The sequence below is a fragment of the Panulirus ornatus genome, chromosome 57, assembly GCF_036320965.1.
Source record: "Panulirus ornatus isolate Po-2019 chromosome 57, ASM3632096v1, whole genome shotgun sequence".
Taxonomy (NCBI): Eukaryota; Metazoa; Arthropoda; class Malacostraca; order Decapoda; family Palinuridae; genus Panulirus; species Panulirus ornatus.
In genome coordinates, this window is record NC_092280.1 from 22,459,784 (window position 1) to 22,480,033 (window position 20,250).

A 20,250-nucleotide genomic window follows, 5' to 3' on the forward strand; every position below is an offset into this window, starting at 1 on the left:
TTGATGATTGTAATATTAACCCTTGAAGTGCTAACGAAGGTTAAAAGATGAATGACTGAAACATTAAAGTGTTATGAGCCACTTAATTTTAACGAGAAGCAGCCATTTATACTTTGTGCATCACAAATATTCAATCTTAAGTTCAGTGCTAAGGTATTACATCTTAGCACACTGCCACCATTATTAAACCCAGTGGATACCTGAGACCCAAAGCATCACTCCACTTTATTTTCCTTTGCTGTGCCTAAAGATTGCATCTAATTTATATCAAACTCCTAAACAGTCTCCTGGTATGTCCAAATCAAAAAATGTGGCAGTAAACTGATGTGTTAAAGCAATGGGTGAAGTCCACAGCATAACCAGGAGAGTATTACTTGTGTTTGTCTGAGGAGTGTGGTTTCTGATGGGTTGAAGTTTGATATAGAGTTGGGAGATCAGTTGTTTAATCCTTGTTGAGTTATTTCAATGTGTAGTTTTGTCAGTGTTTCTGAGGCCTCTCACTCAGACCATCTGAGGAAACGCTTCAGGTGGCCAGATTGAAAGGCCTAAGAAATGCTTTCAAGAAATGCATTCCAGCACAGGGAGTAAGCTAACACTGTCATTCACTTGCTCCTTAGCTACTAAGAAAACTAATGATCATGTAGGAATAAAGGGATTTAGGAAGCAAGGAACAAAGGATATAAGGAATGCAGTAGAAAAAGTAAATGAAAGATCATAAAGTAAAAAGAATGTAATCCTTAAGGTAGCATGTTATGGCTTGGAAATGGGCATCCCTGTCCCTTTCCCAGCTTGTAGGGTTAGAGAATTTGATTTTACTATCAATTCCAAAAAAAGCATGCTTGCAATTGATAAATCCCATGTAACTGGGAATGGCATTAAAATGACAGATGGATAAATACAAAGGAACATATAACATGAAGGATGCAAGTAATTATGTAATCATCTGTGCTATATCTAATGTCATTGTATGTAGCTGCAGGGAAAGGTGATGAAGGATTGCCTATGCTCTGATTATACTATCATGAAAAGCAGGTGTTCTGCCCATTAGCAAAAGAACACAACTTCACAAGGAAAGCATAAAATCCACAGGAATGGCCAAATCCTTGTTTCTGACCATAATAATTGTGATTTCTTGACTTTTTTACCCCTACATATCAGTTACCCTCTGACACCATATATGTAATCTAGATCTTTTAAATTATTTCAGCTGTATGATTCTGATTGCTATCTTGTTCACAGATACATTACGAAAATAAACCGACAAGCAATATAAAAAATCTTTCGCTTCTATGAGTGGACAAACAAGTAATATTTGGCATTTTATCATTTTGTAACTAATTGAAACACTAGATCTATATTACTGCAGCCCATATTCTCGCTTGATACCAGGAAAATTTGGATACACGAGATTTCTGGGCACACCAGGCACTCAGAATGTATGATCAGGCAGCCCTCCAACATCTTATCAGTGCTTTGAAGCAACATTCAGATCAAGAGCCTATAGGCCCAAAACATGGACTAGAATACTTCAGGAAACTTGCCGGTTCTATGCCTAGATGTCTGTGGATGGTAATCAAGGCCAAAGGAGATATGATAATGAACAATGTAAGTGTGACCTTTGGAAATGTATGGGGAGGCAGAAAGGATGTTTGTGGATGCTGTAACTATCAGCATATCAGCATGTAATACCATAAAACATATGTGATGTTGCCTTGTCTCCATTTACTGGCCTGGGAAAATACAAGCATGGCATATCTGCAGGTTTAGCTTTTACAGCTGACATGGCATTCAAATATTTACAGACTTCAAGCAAAAATGCACTTTTCTCACATGAGTAAAATGAAACTACTGAAAAAATTAAAAATCTACTAAGATAAAAGGTAAAAAGTATTACCAAGATTTAAATTTCAAAACAAAATAATCAGACAAACAGTAAAAGTAACATACCTGGGTATCCCAGTTAGTGCCTGTCTGGGTAATGTGCTCAGAAATGTTGCCTAAGAAAGAAGGATTGGACTCGGCTACTAATCTTGTGACAGGTATCCCTTGTGTTATACTATTTTTGCTTCCTTTAATCTATATAGTTTCTGTACAGCAACCTTGTATATGATCTCAATTATTAGAATACTGTCACTGCATAAGAAGTGACTTGCACAAATACAAACGTGAATTTGGAATAAGAACAAATAAAATTCTTCAGTTGTATTAACCAGCTTTATTTGTACAGATGACAAAACTTGAACTAATACTAGGTAATACAAAATATAAAAACCTTACACAATTAACCTCTATCAACCAGTATCTATTTGTCTTTTTTCACTTTGGTCTTAGTTGATTTATTTGAGTTCCTAATCTCTCTTTGTGGCCAAATGAGATACCAAAGGGAAAATATTCCCAAAAACAGAGTTTGTATGGTCCATGCAACAGTCACAGCAGAGTTAAGCTTTAGTTTCTGACACAAGTAAACTGCTACCATTGCCTTTGTAATGTGAATAGCAACAGTAGACAGCACTCTGAAAAAAAAATAATGAAAATAAGATATACTGGCACTTACTGTTCACTTACCATTCATGTTTCCTAGCATAACTGGCTTTTCCCACTGCAAAATTCTTTAATCATTCACAGAATCTTTTCATGTCAAGAAAATTGCTAAAAAGATTAAAAGGAGAGTACTGATTGTTTAAAAGTGAAACATGAAAAAGCTGTAGAGAAAATGAAGTCTTTCAGTACTTCACTGTACTATATACCATAATAATGTGCTATATTTCAATGATGCTATCAAATGAGGCACCAGACATGTTCCATTTTGCAGCATTTCCATTAGTATTTGTTGGGCCAAATCAATATAAATGTTAGAAGTTTTAATTTATCCACACACAAACCGATGTAAAATAAAATACTACAAAGCTTTACTTTCATCCTACATATACAAGTTTAATTCAAGGAAATCTTACAGCAACAGACCTTTGGGTCCTCTTACGACCGTTTGTGAGAGCAGATGACAGAAACTCGCAGATTAGTATGGTAAGAGTTAAAAGGCATACAGATATTTCAGAGGGAAAAACCATCATATGCAAGCACCTTAGGAAATTAATAGGATTATACAGAAGACAGATAATGTGGTATACCGGGGTCGATGTGCTGTCAATGGATTGAACCAAGGCATTTGAAATGTCTGGGATAAACCATGGAAAGGTCTGTGGGGCCAGGGTATGGATAGGGGGCAGTGCTTTTGGTGCATTACTCATGACAGCTAGACTGAGTGTGAACGAAAGTGGCCTATTCTTTTTTTTTTTTTTCTGTCTGTTTTCCTAGTGCTGCTTCACTGAAGCAGTTTGTGGCAATGCTGTTTCCTGTGGGGTGGGGTAGCACCAGGAATGGATGAAACCAAGCAAGTATGAATATGTACATGTGTATACATATATATGTCTGTGTATGTACATGTATGTATATGCTGATATGTTTATGTGTGGATGGGCCATTCTTTGTCTGTTTCCTGGCACTAACTTGCTGATGTGGGAAAACAGCAATCAAGTAAATAAAAAAAGAAAAATCACAATCAGTTGTAAGTATGGGGGGTTTAAGAAATCTGTAACTCATTCTAAATTCAAACTAGATTGATCTCTTCCCTTGTGAAGCATATAAAACTATAAGGCCAATGGTGGGCAACACATACTATATCTGACTTAAAGTTTTTGGGCTACAATGACAAGATAGTAGCCCTAGATTTACCTACATCTGGAGTTATCAAATCAATAAGGTGCATACTTTTTTTTTCAATTACACTTAACCACAGTCTCCCACGGTTGTGCAAGTAAACAGACGAGGAATGGCCCAACCCATCCACCATACACATATGCATAAACGCTCACACACACACACATATACATACACAGACATATACATATATACACATGTACATATCCATAATCGCTGCCTTCATCCATTCCCATTGCCACCCCGCCACACACGAAGTAGCATCACCACCCTCCAGTGAGGCAGTGCATACTTATACATTTTACATAACAGAATAAGTGATGGCAACAAACAATTCTTCAAAACTAAGAGAAACTAAAGTATTCAGTTAAGAGACACTATAAGAAATTTTCTATCACAACAGAGTAACAGACACATGAAGCAAGCTAAGGAAAAATGAGGTGAATGTGATGACCAAAGAAAAATCTTAAAGATAAAAAGCTGTCTATTCGTGACACTGACTCATTAGGGCAAGAAATAATAAGATTAGAGATTGGACCCAGGAATGTACAAATGGTTATTCTATGGTTGCCTGATATTAAAACATTCAGAAAGCTCATACAAGATTTCAGTCACAATGAAACACCTGTATCATGAAATATAAAATAACACATCATACACTTACAGTTGCTTCATAATATTATTGTTTTCTGTTCCAACCCAAGTGGCAAACTCTGCAACACGACCAAAATATGTTGGAGAAATGTTCTTGGGATCCAGCCATGCCATCTGTTAGTGTGAAAAAATCATGTAGCACCAAAACCATTTCTGAAAGATATTTTCCATATTTTTCTATATCCAAATCTATGCATATCTACAATCAGTGGGGTATTTTCTGCAAAAGGGATCATTGGAAACCTTCACCACAAACTATACACTGGGTAACTCGTCATATATCAATCATACGTCAAAACATTGAAATCAAACTTTGCTTGTTTACATGTCTTGCATCTGATTAAAACATATTTCTGTATCACTTTATACATGAATCTTGAAAACTTTATCAGAAGATTCAATTAAATAATTTATGAAAACTACCTTTAGTTCATGCTTCACATATATATATGTAAATGAATGTTATAAAATCTAACAGGGTAACAAAGGATCTTCTTGTACAGTAGTGACATTCACGTTCATAACTCCAGTTAGTAATTATCACATCTTAGTAAAGCATGCAATAACATAATAAAATGCTGGCAAAGCAGAAATGGTACAGATAATTCCATTATACTCAAAACAGACACTGAAAAACAACTAGTAAATACATTTTCATCTACTGGTAAAAACAGCTTTAGGCAAATGAGCAGTTGAAACTGATGGAATGATTGGAAGTTGAACACTTCTGTCACCATGTCTGCCCCCATATTAGCAAAGTATTTACCAGTTAATCACCTCACCAGTGCAGATGATTACAAGTGAAGCACCATTAATCTATTATCATAATACCAAAGCAAAAAAGGAGTTATAATGCTTGAAATATACTTTTCTATCATCATGTAAGCTTAACCCTTAAATGCTGAGAGTCTTCATATGAAGAATGGCATAGCAGCCTCTGACAGTCATCACATGAGTGCCAATTTTCATGAGCTTATTTTGGACCTGCCAATATTTTGACAATCATATGGTTACATTTCTCTTGGTCACTATGGGTGCTTATCACAAAGACTATCATTCTATGGAAGTATATGTAATTCTTGTGTAAAAATATGTATACATATGTAAATATGTGTGAATATCAACGTTGCTGGACTCTGCCACTCAAGGATGCAATGCAAGTGAAAAGTCACCTTTGGCAAGTCTGTATCACTGACAGGAGAGTCTCTTCAAAAAACTTTCCCCTCTAAAGGAGTCTACATTACCTGCTACTGGAAGTAATGCAACTTTAAGCTGTAGGAACCTTTAGAAATGGCCTGGGCAAGACTTGGATAACTTATAAAAGTGTGAATCGTAAATGTGTAAAAATGTATGTAAATATGTGTAAATTGCATAAACAAATAGTTATGTGTAATTAAGTGAATGTGGGTCATAAGGTTCACCAATCAGTGTACCTCCCAAAACCCACATTCCCACATCACCTCTGTCAGGAGAATTATGTATTGTCCGAAGGGGTATCTCACAGATATATATGATAGCTCACTTGTTTCAGCATATCATGTACATTTTCATTTCTTTCTTTCTTTCTTTCATACAATACCTTTTTTTCATAAACACAAATAAGTCATTACATATTAAATTTACATGAAGGCTCACTGCCCATCCCCTTTCCTGTTCCCTCTGCAAACCTTTGCAAGGAGCTCTAAATGTTAACTTCTGCATCATACCAATGCATCTAAATTTTGTTAGCTCACTTTTTTTATTCATATCTTTTACTCTCAAATATATCTCCTTCATTCTGTGAAACAGAAAATCTGAAGACCTCGTTTTCTTTTCCAAATCATGAGTTACTTTCTGCAAGTCAGTTGGCATTCAAGGGTTAAGGCAAAGTAAGAGATGATAAGTGAAATTCAGCTATAGGAAAGTCAGTCTTTGCAATGGTTTGTATACATTCTACACAACATGAAACAGTGTATGAAACTACTATCAAGAAAGTAGGTTACAACCATGTCAAAAGCACTAAAACCACTTGTAATGAAACTGCTAATGGCAAAGTCTGTCTCCAAAAACATAACACAACAGAAGGAATAACTCAGATCTATGAATACCACACACAGATTTTTTTTGTTTTTAATTCTTGTGTACTAATGAGGTTATCTAGCATAAGAAAGAGAGTTAAAAGGAAGCAAACTGCTTAAGCCGACAGTAATAGCTGGTGACACTCCACAGCTACCTACCCACTAGCCAGAAATAGCTTATTGAGCATAAGCAACCAACTGTAGTATCTCGTCTTTGAGTTACAGTTTGTTTCTGTTAAGTATCTTATCCTGTGATGGTGGTTTATACCCAATAAGTTCTAATAGATCCTCTACATCATCAACTTTCCTTTCCAATTAATGTATTGCCAGGTCCTTACCACTTACTGGCCCTATTACTAGAACATACTGAATTAGTTCTCCAACTGTTGCAATCACTTGAAAGTCTTGTGAAACTATCAACAGGTACCAGTCTGTAGCATCAAAGTAGATATCAAATTAAACACCCACTTTTAACCATAAGGTATACCCACAACAAATATGATAACAGATGGGACACAGCCATCAGGTGAATAATCACATCAGTAAAGGAAACAGCAGAAAAAATACCACACTATTGACCACTAGATATAAACCAACAGTAACATAAGGTTGACAAGCAGAATACTATTTACCACCATCTGACACACCAACAGCAGTATAATACTGTATACTGATAAGTGGGATACAACATATTTTTCTTTACACTGGAGGCATAACAAGCAAGAATACTTTGCTTAGAATCATAGAGTACATTTCCACTAACAATATAAACCATTGTAAGAGAAACATCACTTACCACTATTAAATATATGCCCACAGCAACAAGAGAAATGATGACAGGATGTACGAACTTGAAGTAGCTATCAGGAAGTTTCTTGTACTTTCCCATGTTTTCCAAGCTCCTGCAAAAGCAATGTTCACTTTAGTTGCAACAACAGTTAAAATCTAGGGGTGTAATGATGAATGGGTAATGCCATATATTCATAAAAGGCCCCAGTAGTGTCCTCTCTCTCTCTGATTAAAAAAATACAATGGATGACAGCTTTATCACAACTTTCTCTTTCACTAACAACTTTACTTCATCCTAGCACTAACAACCCTTTCTAATCTGTCCACTGCCATCTTTAAAATGCCACATGTATCCCTCAAACATGCCAACCTTGCTTCCCTATATGCCTTCCATTCTTCATCCACTCCCTTTGCTTATGTACTCACACCTTTTGCCAATCTACACTCTATCTCAACTGGCATTTCTTTGGACAAGTCTATTTTCTAAATCTATTCATTCTCAATCCCCTGTGCTCACCAACATTTGTTTCCTCTTTTCCAAAAACCTCTACAAATCTTTGCCTTTGCCTCCCAAGATAGTGATCAGACATCCCACCAGCTGCCCCTCTTACCACATTTATAGCCAACTGTCTTCCTTTTACACACCTATCATTTAATACGTAATCCAATAATACCCTCTGACCATCTTTCCTACTCACATACATATGCTTGAGTATGTCCCTCTTTTTAAACCAAGGGTTCCCAATCACCACTCCTTTTTCAGCATACATCTCCACAATCTGTGCACCATTTTCATTCATAATAATGAACATCCCTGCCCTCAAGTTATCCCCTACACTACCACATTACTGACCTTTGCATTCAAATCACCATCATTACCATCTGGTTCCTTACATCAAAACTGCTATTACACTCACTCAGCTGCTACCAAAACACTTGCCTCTCATGATCTCTTTTCTCACAGCCGGGTGCATAAGTGCTAATAATCACCCATCTCTCTCAGTTCACTTTCACTTTTATCTACATCTGTCTAGAATTTATGTCCTTAAACTGTTTCACACTCTCCCACAACTCCTGCTTCTAGAGTAGTGATACTCCTTCCGTAAGTTTTTTCCTCTAACCAACCTCGAATTTACTCCATAGAGATTTCCAGATCATTCTTTCTTTTATTCTTGAGTTTTGTTTTACTCAAAAGCCAGAACATGCAAATTTCTCTCTCAAACAGACTACCTTTCTCTCCTATTTTGAGCACATCCACTTACATTCAGACACAGCAAAAGGATAAGCACTCCCTGCTTGGCTACTTCTGTTCTGTCTTTTAGAAAGTGAAATACAAGGGAGGGGGAGGTTTTTAGCCCCCAAATCTCAACCTTTTTAGTTGTCTTCTATTACATACTGGGAATATATATATATATATATATATATATATATATATATATATACACACACACACACACACACGTGAAATGTTTCTAGCTCCCAACTCCCATTCCCTTTTTCTTCTTTTACATACAGGGAATATACATATATATATATATATATATATATATATATATATATATATATATATATATATATATATATAACTTTTATCCCTGGGGACAGGGGAGAAAGAATACGTCCCACGTATTCCCTGCGTGTCGTAGAAGGCAACTAAAAGGGGAGGGAGCGGGGGGCTGGAAATCCTCCCTTCTCGTTTTTTTTAAATTTTCCAAAAGAAGGAACAGAGAAGGGGGCCAAGTGAGGATATTCCCTCAAAGGCCCAGTCCTCTGTTCTTAACACTACCTCGCTAATGCGGGAAATGGCAAATAGTATGAATATTAAATATATAACTTTATAACATTGTCATTGTTTTACCCGACATTTTAAGAGAACTTAACCCTCCTCACTATCAGGTTATCTTCTATCAACAGTGCATATCATAATACCATACTCTTAAATCCCTGATGTTACACCAAACAAGTCCATTTGAGAAGAACAGATCCCAAAAATAGGTCATGTATCCCTAGCTTAAGAATACCCAAAAGATAGACACATCATATCATAGTACATCTTGTTTTTATGGTAAAAGAGCCCATAAGATTCAACCAAAACTGTAAGGTCAAGAAATTGCTGCAATGGGTTAAAAAAAAATCTGTGGGTACACACCCAACCACTTGACAAAATAAAACAAACTCTCCATTCAGCAATTACTGTAGCCCAATGACTGATTTATCTCAACCCAAATAAATTTTCCCATGCCTCAGTTCTCAGCAAGAAACCCAAAAAAACTATCATCATCCTCTTATTGTCTCCAAATCCGATTTATCACATTTCCTGTTGTGTTATTCATTGCACACATAATTTGGAGATTTAAATATCTATCATCTTGAAGAGCAAAAGATATTTCCTTGTCTATGAGCAGCAGTAAATCAATGTGGTGCATCTCTCATTAAGTGTGCTCCTATGCAACCACTTGGATTAAGAAGCTGGGCTGTGATGATGAAAAGAAAGCTTTACTTAATGTGGAGCTTAATGTAAGATTCTGACATCGATACCCTCAAAAATCATGTCAACTGATTAGTCCCTGGAGGCATAACTACATTTCTCATGTAGCAGTCACCTTAGGTTTTTATGATCATTATCATTGCTCTCTCAACTATCTGTAGTATTATAGAATGTATGAAACAAAAGAAAAAAAGGTAACCTTAGAAATATCTAAGGATATCGGCATTGGTGGGATATTGATCAACGAGTTAGAAATCCAAATGACATGATTTTCGTCGAAAGTGACATGGTGTTATCGAGACATCACGTAATACAATAATTCCAAGAGTATCTTTATTGATATCTTTATTAATAATAGGCATATCAAATGCTCCTGAAATCTATTTACTCAGGTGAGTGACAAGTCTGAATGTATTTTCTTCATGTATCATGACTATCATACAACCCCAAGACGCATCTCAATACAAAAAAGACTCTATCGATTCAATTGAGGGTGATACAACCTCGTTCAATGTGATTTTTTTACTCGTTTAACCTGAAGTAGGTAAGAGTCCGGTAACACCTCCTTGTTCACGTCCAAAGTGAATACCTTTGGATTATGCTGTAAATCCATATCTAGTTTTAAACAAAAACACTATATATATATATATATATATATATATATATATATATATATATATATATATACAGGTTTACTTAGTCCTTGTGATGTTAACTTAGTTTACATAGGCGTGAACCTGTGGACATTCAAATACACCAATCAATGGGGCGCATAAAATCCTATCTACGACGGCAAGACTAACAAAGGGTCGTTCATATATTCGCCAACAACCCTTATACAGTTATCTAGTGAGTAGAAATCACAATCACAGTGACTTACAGGGTACAGACCAGTCGAATAAATAAGATATAGTTGTATGTTGTTAAAGAGCCGCCGCTGTGATGCTCCCGGCCGTGGTCCTCACACGCCCCGGCGCCGCCGCTGACAGTGACACCTTGCCAGTAATGGCTCTTGCCGTACGGTGGTACACGAGGCCTTGTATTGATTGATGAATTCCAAAATTAAATAAAAAAGAATAAGTATTTCATTCATATCTACAGTAATAATTGAACTGTAGCCTTACTGTATCAAAGTATTATAATCTTTGAAACTGGGCGAAATCAATGAAAAAGCTTTCCCAGTTCTAATGGCGGGTGGCATGCTTCACTTGCGGTTACTTTTACCGTTGGTTGTACTATTCAGTATCATACCACGAATATTCATTTGTACCTGAATTATATATTCAAGCTTTGTTTTGCATATATTCCTTTAGAATACAGGCCATAACAGGTATAAATCAATATTCCGTCGACCCGACTCGGGGCAGTGAACGGGCAAAAGTGAATTTTTCCCAAAACGAACGAACGAACGAGACATTCGAGAATATTGCATTATCCTGATCGAGAAAAATCGTTCGTCGACCAAGCTGGACCACCAATCCGGATTGTAATCTGGACCGTTTAAATGGCTTCTGGAATCATGTCCAAAAAAAAAATTATTTGCACAAATCAGGAGATATAGGAATAGCCACGGGTACACATTGTGTGTATACAATGAATTTATTCATAATCCATAATTTTTAGTCGGATTCAACCTCAATCATAAAAGGAAACTGATATATCCTATGCCATTTCGGCATTTTGGAAACAGTATCAGTCGAGCATAAGCGGTATGTGAGAGGTGCATTTTCTTCTTAACATGTGTATGGGGTTAGGTGTAGATAACACAAGAGGAATTTGGGGGAGAAAGACTGTTTTAAGAGCAGGGTGGAAGGTGGTGCAAGAAATTATAGAAAATCTAATACGAAGTTCAAGCAATGTTATACACTAAATGCCGAACACATTCTTTTAAAGCTTAATCGGGAATTCAACTGCATCTTGGTAAAATTACTAGAATAATCCTACATTTACATGTGTATTGAAATACTGTACTATATATTTTTTTTCATCAATTTCAGTATATTAAATAACAAATGACAAAATTTGGTTCAAAGTGCATAAAGACAATCACTACCTGAAAGGGCACTTGCCCTTTAATCACAATGGATTGACCTAGAAGGCAAAGACAGGGCTGGGACCATTTCTACTTTCATTATAAACAAAATGCATTGCATAAGCTTGAAGCAAAAGGGACATTTTTTGAGAAAATTATTGAAAAAAAAACTTTAGGTGTTACTGTTTACAGATGTATAACGACGAGTATTTTGGTATAACATTAACAAAGGATGACTAATGAGACATCCGCAATACATGCAGAACAGCATGCAAAGTGATGGGACAGATTTAAGATTAGAAACTTAATGCCCATGCATTTGTTGATAGCCATAACACTTACCACATTTTAAGTAGCAAGACTATGGTTTGCGGAGGAAGTAATGAGTACACACATACTGGATGGAGAAAAATGAATGTCAAGTTCCAAAATTATACATAGTAGGAAAGATTTAAATGAAAGTCCTAGTCTTACTCAGGACCCTTCTAAAGTCTCCTGCAATCCTAAGCAAAGATACTTCCAGTGGCAGGGAAGACTCCTTTGGAGTGAACGTTTTACACAAATCTGTACTCCCATTGACACCGTCATGCCAAAAATTACTTTTCACTCACACTATAATCTCCAACAGGACCTTAGGTCAGAGAATGTCGTGTGTGCATTAATGTGCAAAGTGCAATGTCTAGGTAGTGTAGCTGCTGATGAGTGTATATCTAATGGGATGGAGTTGGGAGGTCATGTGTTTAGTGTTTGTCAGGTTATTTCAGGGCACATGTGTTTTGTCACATATTGGTCAGGGATGGGGGGGATGTACAAGTAGATATCACTGAAGTTGGAGACATGGTCAAGTTTTTATGTTTAGTTGGGGTAAGTATTGTTATGGTTTGGGCAGGAAGAGCTGAATGCCAAGCAAGTTGTGGTGGGACAGTCTTGGGAAAATATTTGTTTCAGTGTGGAGTTGAGTGTTTGTGGTAGCTTGGCAACCAGTGACTGTTGTGAATGCACTATTCTGTTTGCAGCATTACTATATTTGCTTTTGATTGGGAGTTAGACTAGGCAGATGGAGCATACTTTAACCAGGAGATAAATTGCCTGTAAAGGATGTTGATTTTTCTATTTATCTCATATTTGGTGCCAGTTAGTGTTTGATGGCATTTAGTTTCTCCATTGCTTTTTTTTAACGTTATTAGTGTAGGTTCCGAATGTCGTGTCTCTGAAGTGATACCTAAAATGGATTGGTTTTGTTGTGGGAAAGACTCCATAGGTGACTGAACTGTTTGAGTTGGATTTATGTCCATTTGGAGTTAAAAGAGCTAGTGAAGATGTGTAAATTCAGATACTCTGCTCTAGGTAAGCCATTGTTCCATTTATGCAATGTAATGCTGCATGTTTGATGTTACTATGGTCTCAGTGATGTTATGTGATTGCAAATTCATCTGCATACAAAACGACCTTCATTTTCAGGTCTGCTCGAGGTAATGGAAGGTTACGTAGGAAGAGACTGAAGAGAGTTGGAGAAAGAACTGCACCTTGGGGAACTCCGCTGTAGATTTAAGTGTTTCTAGAGGTGAAGCCAATGGTGTGATTCTGGCAAGGTGGCCACATAGCTACAACCATGCCCCACAGACCTTCTGTGGTTTCCCCTAGCTGCTATATATTCCCTGGTTCATTCAACTGACAGCATGTCTCCCCCCCTGTATACCACACCTTGCCAATTTATTTTATCCCATACAACTCACATTTCTGCACATTCAGGCCCTGAGCAAAATCTTTTTTTACTGAATCCTCCCATCTCCAAGTAGGTTTCTTCTTCTCTTTTTCTCCTCCACTTCTGACAGGTATCCTCTTTGTCAACCTCTCCTCGCTCTTTCTTTCCTTATGTCCAAATCAGTTGAGAACACCCTTTTCAGCTCTCTTAACCATACTCTTCTTATTAACACACCTATCTCTTACTCTTATAATACTTAATCAATAAACCACCTCACACTTCATATTGTCCTTAAACATTCCATTTAAACACATTCACCCTTCTCTACATATTCACATCGTATCTATACAGCAATGTTGGGACTACTATACTTTCAAACATCCATTTTTCACTCAGATAACGACCTTTTTCCACATATTCCTCAGTGTTTCCATAGCCTTCATTTCCTGACCCATGCCATGAGTCATTTCCATGGTTGTATTCGCTGCTATGTCCACCCCTAAGTATCTAAAGCACTCACTTTCCTTCATATTTTTTCCATTCAAACTTGTATTACAACTAACCTGTTCATCTACCTTGCTAAATCTACTAACCTTCTATTTCTCTCATTTAGTCTCGGCTCCCTTGTTTTCATGCACTCCCAAGCTCAGACGAGACAACATAAGCGTAAAACTCTCTCCCCATAACACACAAATAGTTATCAGACACCAACCTCTGCTACTTGTGTTGTGTCACCAATAAACAGGAGCTGACTCAGCTCCTAGGTACTCTCACCCCCTTCCGACTGCATACTCACCCTTTTCTCCAAGATCCTTGCATATACTTCCCTCAACACCATCTCTCAAACCAACTTTCACCTGGAACCACTCACCCTCCTCGTTACCTCTTCATTCACACCTTACACTCTTAATGAAAACTTATTGTTTCTAGCAGCTTTCCTCCCACACCATGTATTTATAAGATCTTCCACAAAGCATCTCAATGCCATTATATGCTTTCTCCAGACTGAAAATGCAACATTCAATCCTTCTGTTTCTCTAAGCATTTCTCATATTCTTTAAAGCCAACACCTGATCCATGCATCTTCTACCACTCCTGAAACCAAATTCTTTTTCCTTAGTCTGATGATCTGTACTTGCCATCACTTTCTTAATCAACACTATCCCATACAACTTACCAGATATACTCAACAAACTTGTTCCAATAGCCTTATATAATGGCACTGTACATTATTATGCCAATCCTCATGCACCTCACCATGATCTGAACATATTCTGAAAATCCTAATTAACAGATCATCAGCACAGTCACCTCCTTTCTTAATGAATTCAACTGCAATACCCTCCACCCCAGCTTGTCGTGCCACATTTCATTTCATATAAGACTTTCATCATCTCTTTCTACATCAAACCACTTTCCTTGACTCTCTCATTTCACATACACCCCAACCCAAACACACTACATCTGCCACACCATCTTCAAATGCATTCAACAGTCTTTCATAATACTCACTCCATCACAACCTGTTACCACTTCCCCATTTGCCCCTTCGCTGATGTTCCCATTTGTTCTTCCATTTTTCGCTCACCATTAATCTCACATAACAGTTGGAGAATAGGTGTGAGATGTGGCCTTCTTTGTATGCTTCTTGGTGCTACCTCGCTGATGCAGCACAAGGCGATGATGTTTCCTGTGGGATAGGGTGGGGCCGGGAATGGATTAAGGCCAGCAAGTATGAATATGCATATTTGTGTGTATACTTGCTGATAACCATGAGGAAAATAAAACACGATAAGTTCCCACTTGCACTTTCATGTAATGATTACATCGTCAGGGGAGATACAAGAATGAGATAGAAAACTTAAAACAGTCAGTTGATACACAAAGAAGAGACATAGCTAAGATGCCATTGTCTACCAATGGCATCTTAGCTTCTTCCTTGTATATCAACTGACTATTCTATTTCTTCTATCTCCCCTGATTATGCGATCATTACATGAAAGTGCACTTGGGAACTTACCAAGTTTCATTTTCCTTATGGTTATTAGCAAATAATACATCACACACACCATTGTGACCTCTTACAAACATGTGTATATATGTACATGTAGGATTGGGGAGAAAGAATACTTCCTACATATACCCTGCATATCGTAGTAAGCGACTAAAAGGGGTGGGGGACTTGATATCCTTCCCTTCAGTTTTTACTTTTCTAAAAGATGGAACAGAGATAGGGGTTAAGTGAGGATTTTCCCTCAAAGGCTCAGTTCTCTATTCTTGATGCTACCTCGCGTTAGCGAGGTAGCGTTAAGAACAGAGGACTGAGCCTTTGAGGGAATATCCTCCCTTGGCCCCCTCCTCTGTTGCTTCTTTAGGAAAACTAATGTGTGGAAGTCGAGAACATTATCTCGAAAAGCAAAAATGGGTATGTTTGAGGGAATAGTGGTTCGAACAATGTTGTATGGTTGCGAGGCGTGGGCTATGGATACAGTTGTGCGCAGGAGGGTGGATGTGTTGGAAATGAGATGTTTGAGGACAATATGTGGTGTGAGGTGGTTTGATCGAGTAAGTAATAATAGGGTAAGAGAGATGTGTTGTAATAAAAAGAGTGTGGTTGAGAGAGCAGAAGAGGGTGTTTTGAAATGGTTTGGTCACATGGAGAGAATGAGTGAGGAAAGATTGACAAAGAGGATATATGTGTCAGAGGTGGAGGGAACGAGGAAAAGTGGGAGACCAAATTGGGGGTGGAAAGATGGAGTGAAAAAGATTTTGAGTGATTGGGGCCTGAACATGCAGGAGGGTGAAAGGCGTGCAAGGAACAGAGTGAATTGGAACAATGTGGTATACCGGGGTCGACATGCTGTCAATGGATTGAATCAGGGCATGTGAAGCATCTGGGGTAAACCATGGAAAGTTTTGTGGGGTCTGGATGTGGAAAGGGAGCTGTGGTTTCGGGCATTATTACATGACAGCTAGAGACTGAGTGTGAACGAATGGGGCCTTTGTTGTCTTTTCCTAGCGCTACCTCACACACATGAGGGGGGGAGGGGGATGTTATTCCATGTGTGGCGAGGTGGCGATGGGAATAAATAAAGGCAGACAGTATGAATTATGTACATGTGTATATATGTATATGTCTGTGTGTGTATATATATATGTGTACATTGAGATGTATAGGTATGTATATTTGCGTGTGTGGACGTGTATGTATATACATGTGTATGGGGGTAGGTTGGGCCATTTCTTTCGTCTGTTTCCTTGCGCTACCTCGCAAACGCGAGAGACAGCGACAAATCAAAATAAATAATAAATATATTTTTTTTTCATACTAATCGCCATTTCCTGCCTTAGTGAGGTAGCGTTAACAGAGGACTGGGCCTTTGAGGGAATATCCTCACCTGGCCCCCTTCTCTGTTCCTTCTTTTGGAAAGTTGAATATTTTTTTTTTTCTTATACTATTTGCCATTTCCCGCATTAGCAAGGTAGCGTTAAGAACAGAGGACTGAGCCTTTGAGGGAATATCCTCACTTGGCCCCCTTCTCTGTTCCTTCTTTTGGAAAATGAAACACGAAAGGGGAGGATTTCCAGCCCCCGGCTCCCTTCCCTTTTATATATATATATATATATCCCTGGGGATAGGGGAGAAAGAATACTTCCCACGTATTCCCTGCGTGTCGTAGAAGGCGACTAAAAGGGGAGGGAGCGGGTGGCTGGAAATCCTCCCCTTTCTTGTTTTTTTTTAATTTTCCAAAAGAAGGAACAGAGAAGGGGGTCAGGTGAGGATATTCCCTCAAGGCCCAGTTCTCTGTTCTTAACGCTACCTCGCTAATGCGGGAAATGGCGAATAGTTTGAAAGAAAAGAAAGATATATATATATATATATATATATATATATATATATATATATATATATATATATATATGTATCGCTACCTCGCTAATGCGGGAAATGGCGAATAGTATGAAAGAAAATATATATATATATATATATATATATATATATATATATATATATATATATATATATATATATATATATATATTTTTTTTTTTTTTATACTTTGTCGCTGTCTCCCACGTTTGCGAGGTAGCGCAAGGAAACAGACGAAAGAAATGGCCCAACCCCCCCCATACACATGTATATACATACGTCCACACACGCAAATATACATACCTACACAGCTTTCCATGGTTTACCCCAGACGCTTCACATGCCTTGATTCAATCCACTGACAGCACGTCAACCCCGGTATACCACATCGCTCCAATTCACTCTATTCCTTGCCCTCCTTTCACCCTCCTGCATGTTCAGGCCCCGATCACACAAAATCTTTTTCACTCCATCTTTCCACCTCCAATTTGGTCTCCCTCTTCTCCTTGCTCCCTCCACCTCCGACACATATATCCTCTTGGTCAATCTTTCCTCACTCATCCTCTCCATGTGCCCAAACCACTTCAAAACACCCTCTTCTGCTCTCTCAACCACGCTCTTTTTATTTCCACACATCTCTCTTACCCTTACGTTACTCACTCGATCAAACCACCTCACACCACACATTGTCCTCAAACATCTCATTTCCAGCACATCCATCCTCCTGCGCACAACTCTATCCATAGCCCACGCCTCGCAACCATACAACATTGTTGGAACCACTATTCCTTCAAACATACCCATTTTTGCTTTCCGAGATAATGTTCTCGACTTCCACACATTCTTCAAGGCCCCCAGCATTTTCGCCCCCTCCCCCACCCTATGATCCACTTCCGCTTCCATGGTTCCATCCGCTGCCAGATCCACTCCCAGATATCTAAAACACTTCACTTCCTCCAGTTTTTCTCCATTCAAACTCACCTCCCAATTGACTTGACCCTCAACCCTACTGTACCTAATAACCTTGCTCTTATTCACACTTACTCTTAACTTTCTTCTTCCACACACTTTACCAAACTCAGTCACCAGCTTCTGCAGTTTCTCACATGAATCAGCCACCAGCGCTGTATCATCAGCGAACAACAACTGACTCACTTCCCAAGCTCTCTCATCCCCAACAGACTTCATACTTGCCCCTCTTTCCAAAACTCTTGCATTTACCTCCCTAACAACCCCATCCATAAACAAATTAAACAACCAAGAAGACATCACACACCCCTGCCGCAAACCTACATTCACTGAGAACCAATCACTTTCCTCTCTTCCTACACGTACACATGCCTTACATCCTCGATAAAAACTTTTCACTGCTTCTAACAACTTTCCTCCCACACCATATATTCTTAATACCTTCCACAGAGCATCTCTATCAACTCTATCATATGCCTTCTCCAGATCCATAAATGCTACATACAAATCCATTTGCTTTTCTAAGTATTTCTCACATACATTCTTCAAAGCAAACACCTGATCCACACATCCTCTACCACTTCTGAAACCACACTGCTCTTCCCCAATCTGATGCTCTGTACATGCCTTCACCCTCTCAATCAATACCCTCCCATATAATTTACCAGGAATACTCAACAAACTTATACCTCTGTAATTTGAGCACTCACTCTTATCCCCTTTGCCTTTGTACAATGGCACTATGCACGCATTCCGCCAATCCTCAGGCACCTCACCATGAGTCATACATACATTAAATAACCTTACCAACCAGTCAACAATACAGTCACCCCCTTTTTTAATAAATTCCACTGCAATACCATCCAAACCTGCTGCCTTGCCGGCTTTCATCTTCCGCAAAGCTTTCACTACCTCTTCTCTGTTTACCAAATCATTTTCCCTAACCCTCTCACTTTGCACACCACCTCGACCAAAACATATATATATATATTTTTTGGTAAACTGCCATGAAACTGTAGTATCCCCTCATCAGCGAGCCAAGATCCGTTATTTACCGGATTTCAAAGTTCATCATAGGGGATGGTTGAATTCCTGTGCAGTGCACTGAAACCAAAGCCCCCTATCCACAACCAGGCCCTACAAGCCTTTCCATGGTTTCCTCTGTCTCCTTCACGTGCCCTGGTTCAGTCAACGGACAGCACGTTGATGGACTGTGAAGCAGCTAGGGCAAACTATGGAAAGGTGTGTGGGGCCTGATTATGGATAATGAGCTACCTCTCTACCTACATCATCAAATCTGTGCCAGAAGAAAATACATCCGTCCTTTTTGCATATGTAGTATCATGCTGATGAGGTCTACTCATTATGATAGAAACTGTTGCATTCTGTCCAGTCCCTTCAAAATCTGATCTCAGAAACTTTCTGGGAAGAAAACCAAGTAAAACCTAATTCCTAATTTTCCAAACCAGTCATTAATGCTAGTCTTTATTCTTCTATCAAAAGTTTTAAAGAAGTCAGGATGTTGATCAAATACCTCAGTTCTCTCAACAGCAAGACCATATTCATATGTTGGGTTAGATTAACCAAAGAGATCATTTAAACCAATTACAGTTAAAACAACGTTTTGCAAACTATCCACACAATATGTTAGACCATATTAGAATGGGTTTTTCATGCTCAGTAACCACACTTAAGCGCAAAGAACTATTATCGAGGGTCCAGAGGAGGGCAATAGAGATGGTAACTGAGAAAAGAAAGGTATGTTATAGTGAGAGGTTAGTGGCCAAAATTTGTTTACCAAAGTTAAGATGGGGGAAAAAAGGGTGATGACAACCTTCAGTATCATAAAAGTTTGACTATATCAATGGTAAACAGTTCTTCATAGGATGCAAAGACATAGCAACCAAAAGCTATGATAAACTAAGCAAGAGACTTGTTATAAAGAATGTAAAGAAGACTTGTTATAAG

General features: G+C 38.2%; 1 protein-coding gene across 1 annotated transcript; it reads right to left on the reverse strand.

Annotated features, from left to right (window-relative positions):
- Nucleotides 1–2,200: 2,200 nt before the first annotated feature.
- Nucleotides 2,201–10,854, reverse strand: LOC139766264 (uncharacterized). Its single transcript, XM_071694666.1, has 4 exons — nucleotides 10,586–10,854; nucleotides 7,225–7,330; nucleotides 4,382–4,485; nucleotides 2,201–2,513 (listed from the first exon to the last, which is right to left on the reverse strand). Exons 2-4 carry the CDS (start codon nucleotides 7,315–7,317, stop codon nucleotides 2,303–2,305), a joined length of 408 nt encoding a protein of 135 aa, XP_071550767.1. The 5' UTR covers nucleotides 7,318–7,330; nucleotides 10,586–10,854; the 3' UTR covers nucleotides 2,201–2,302.
- Nucleotides 10,855–20,250: the final 9,396 nt, after the last annotated feature.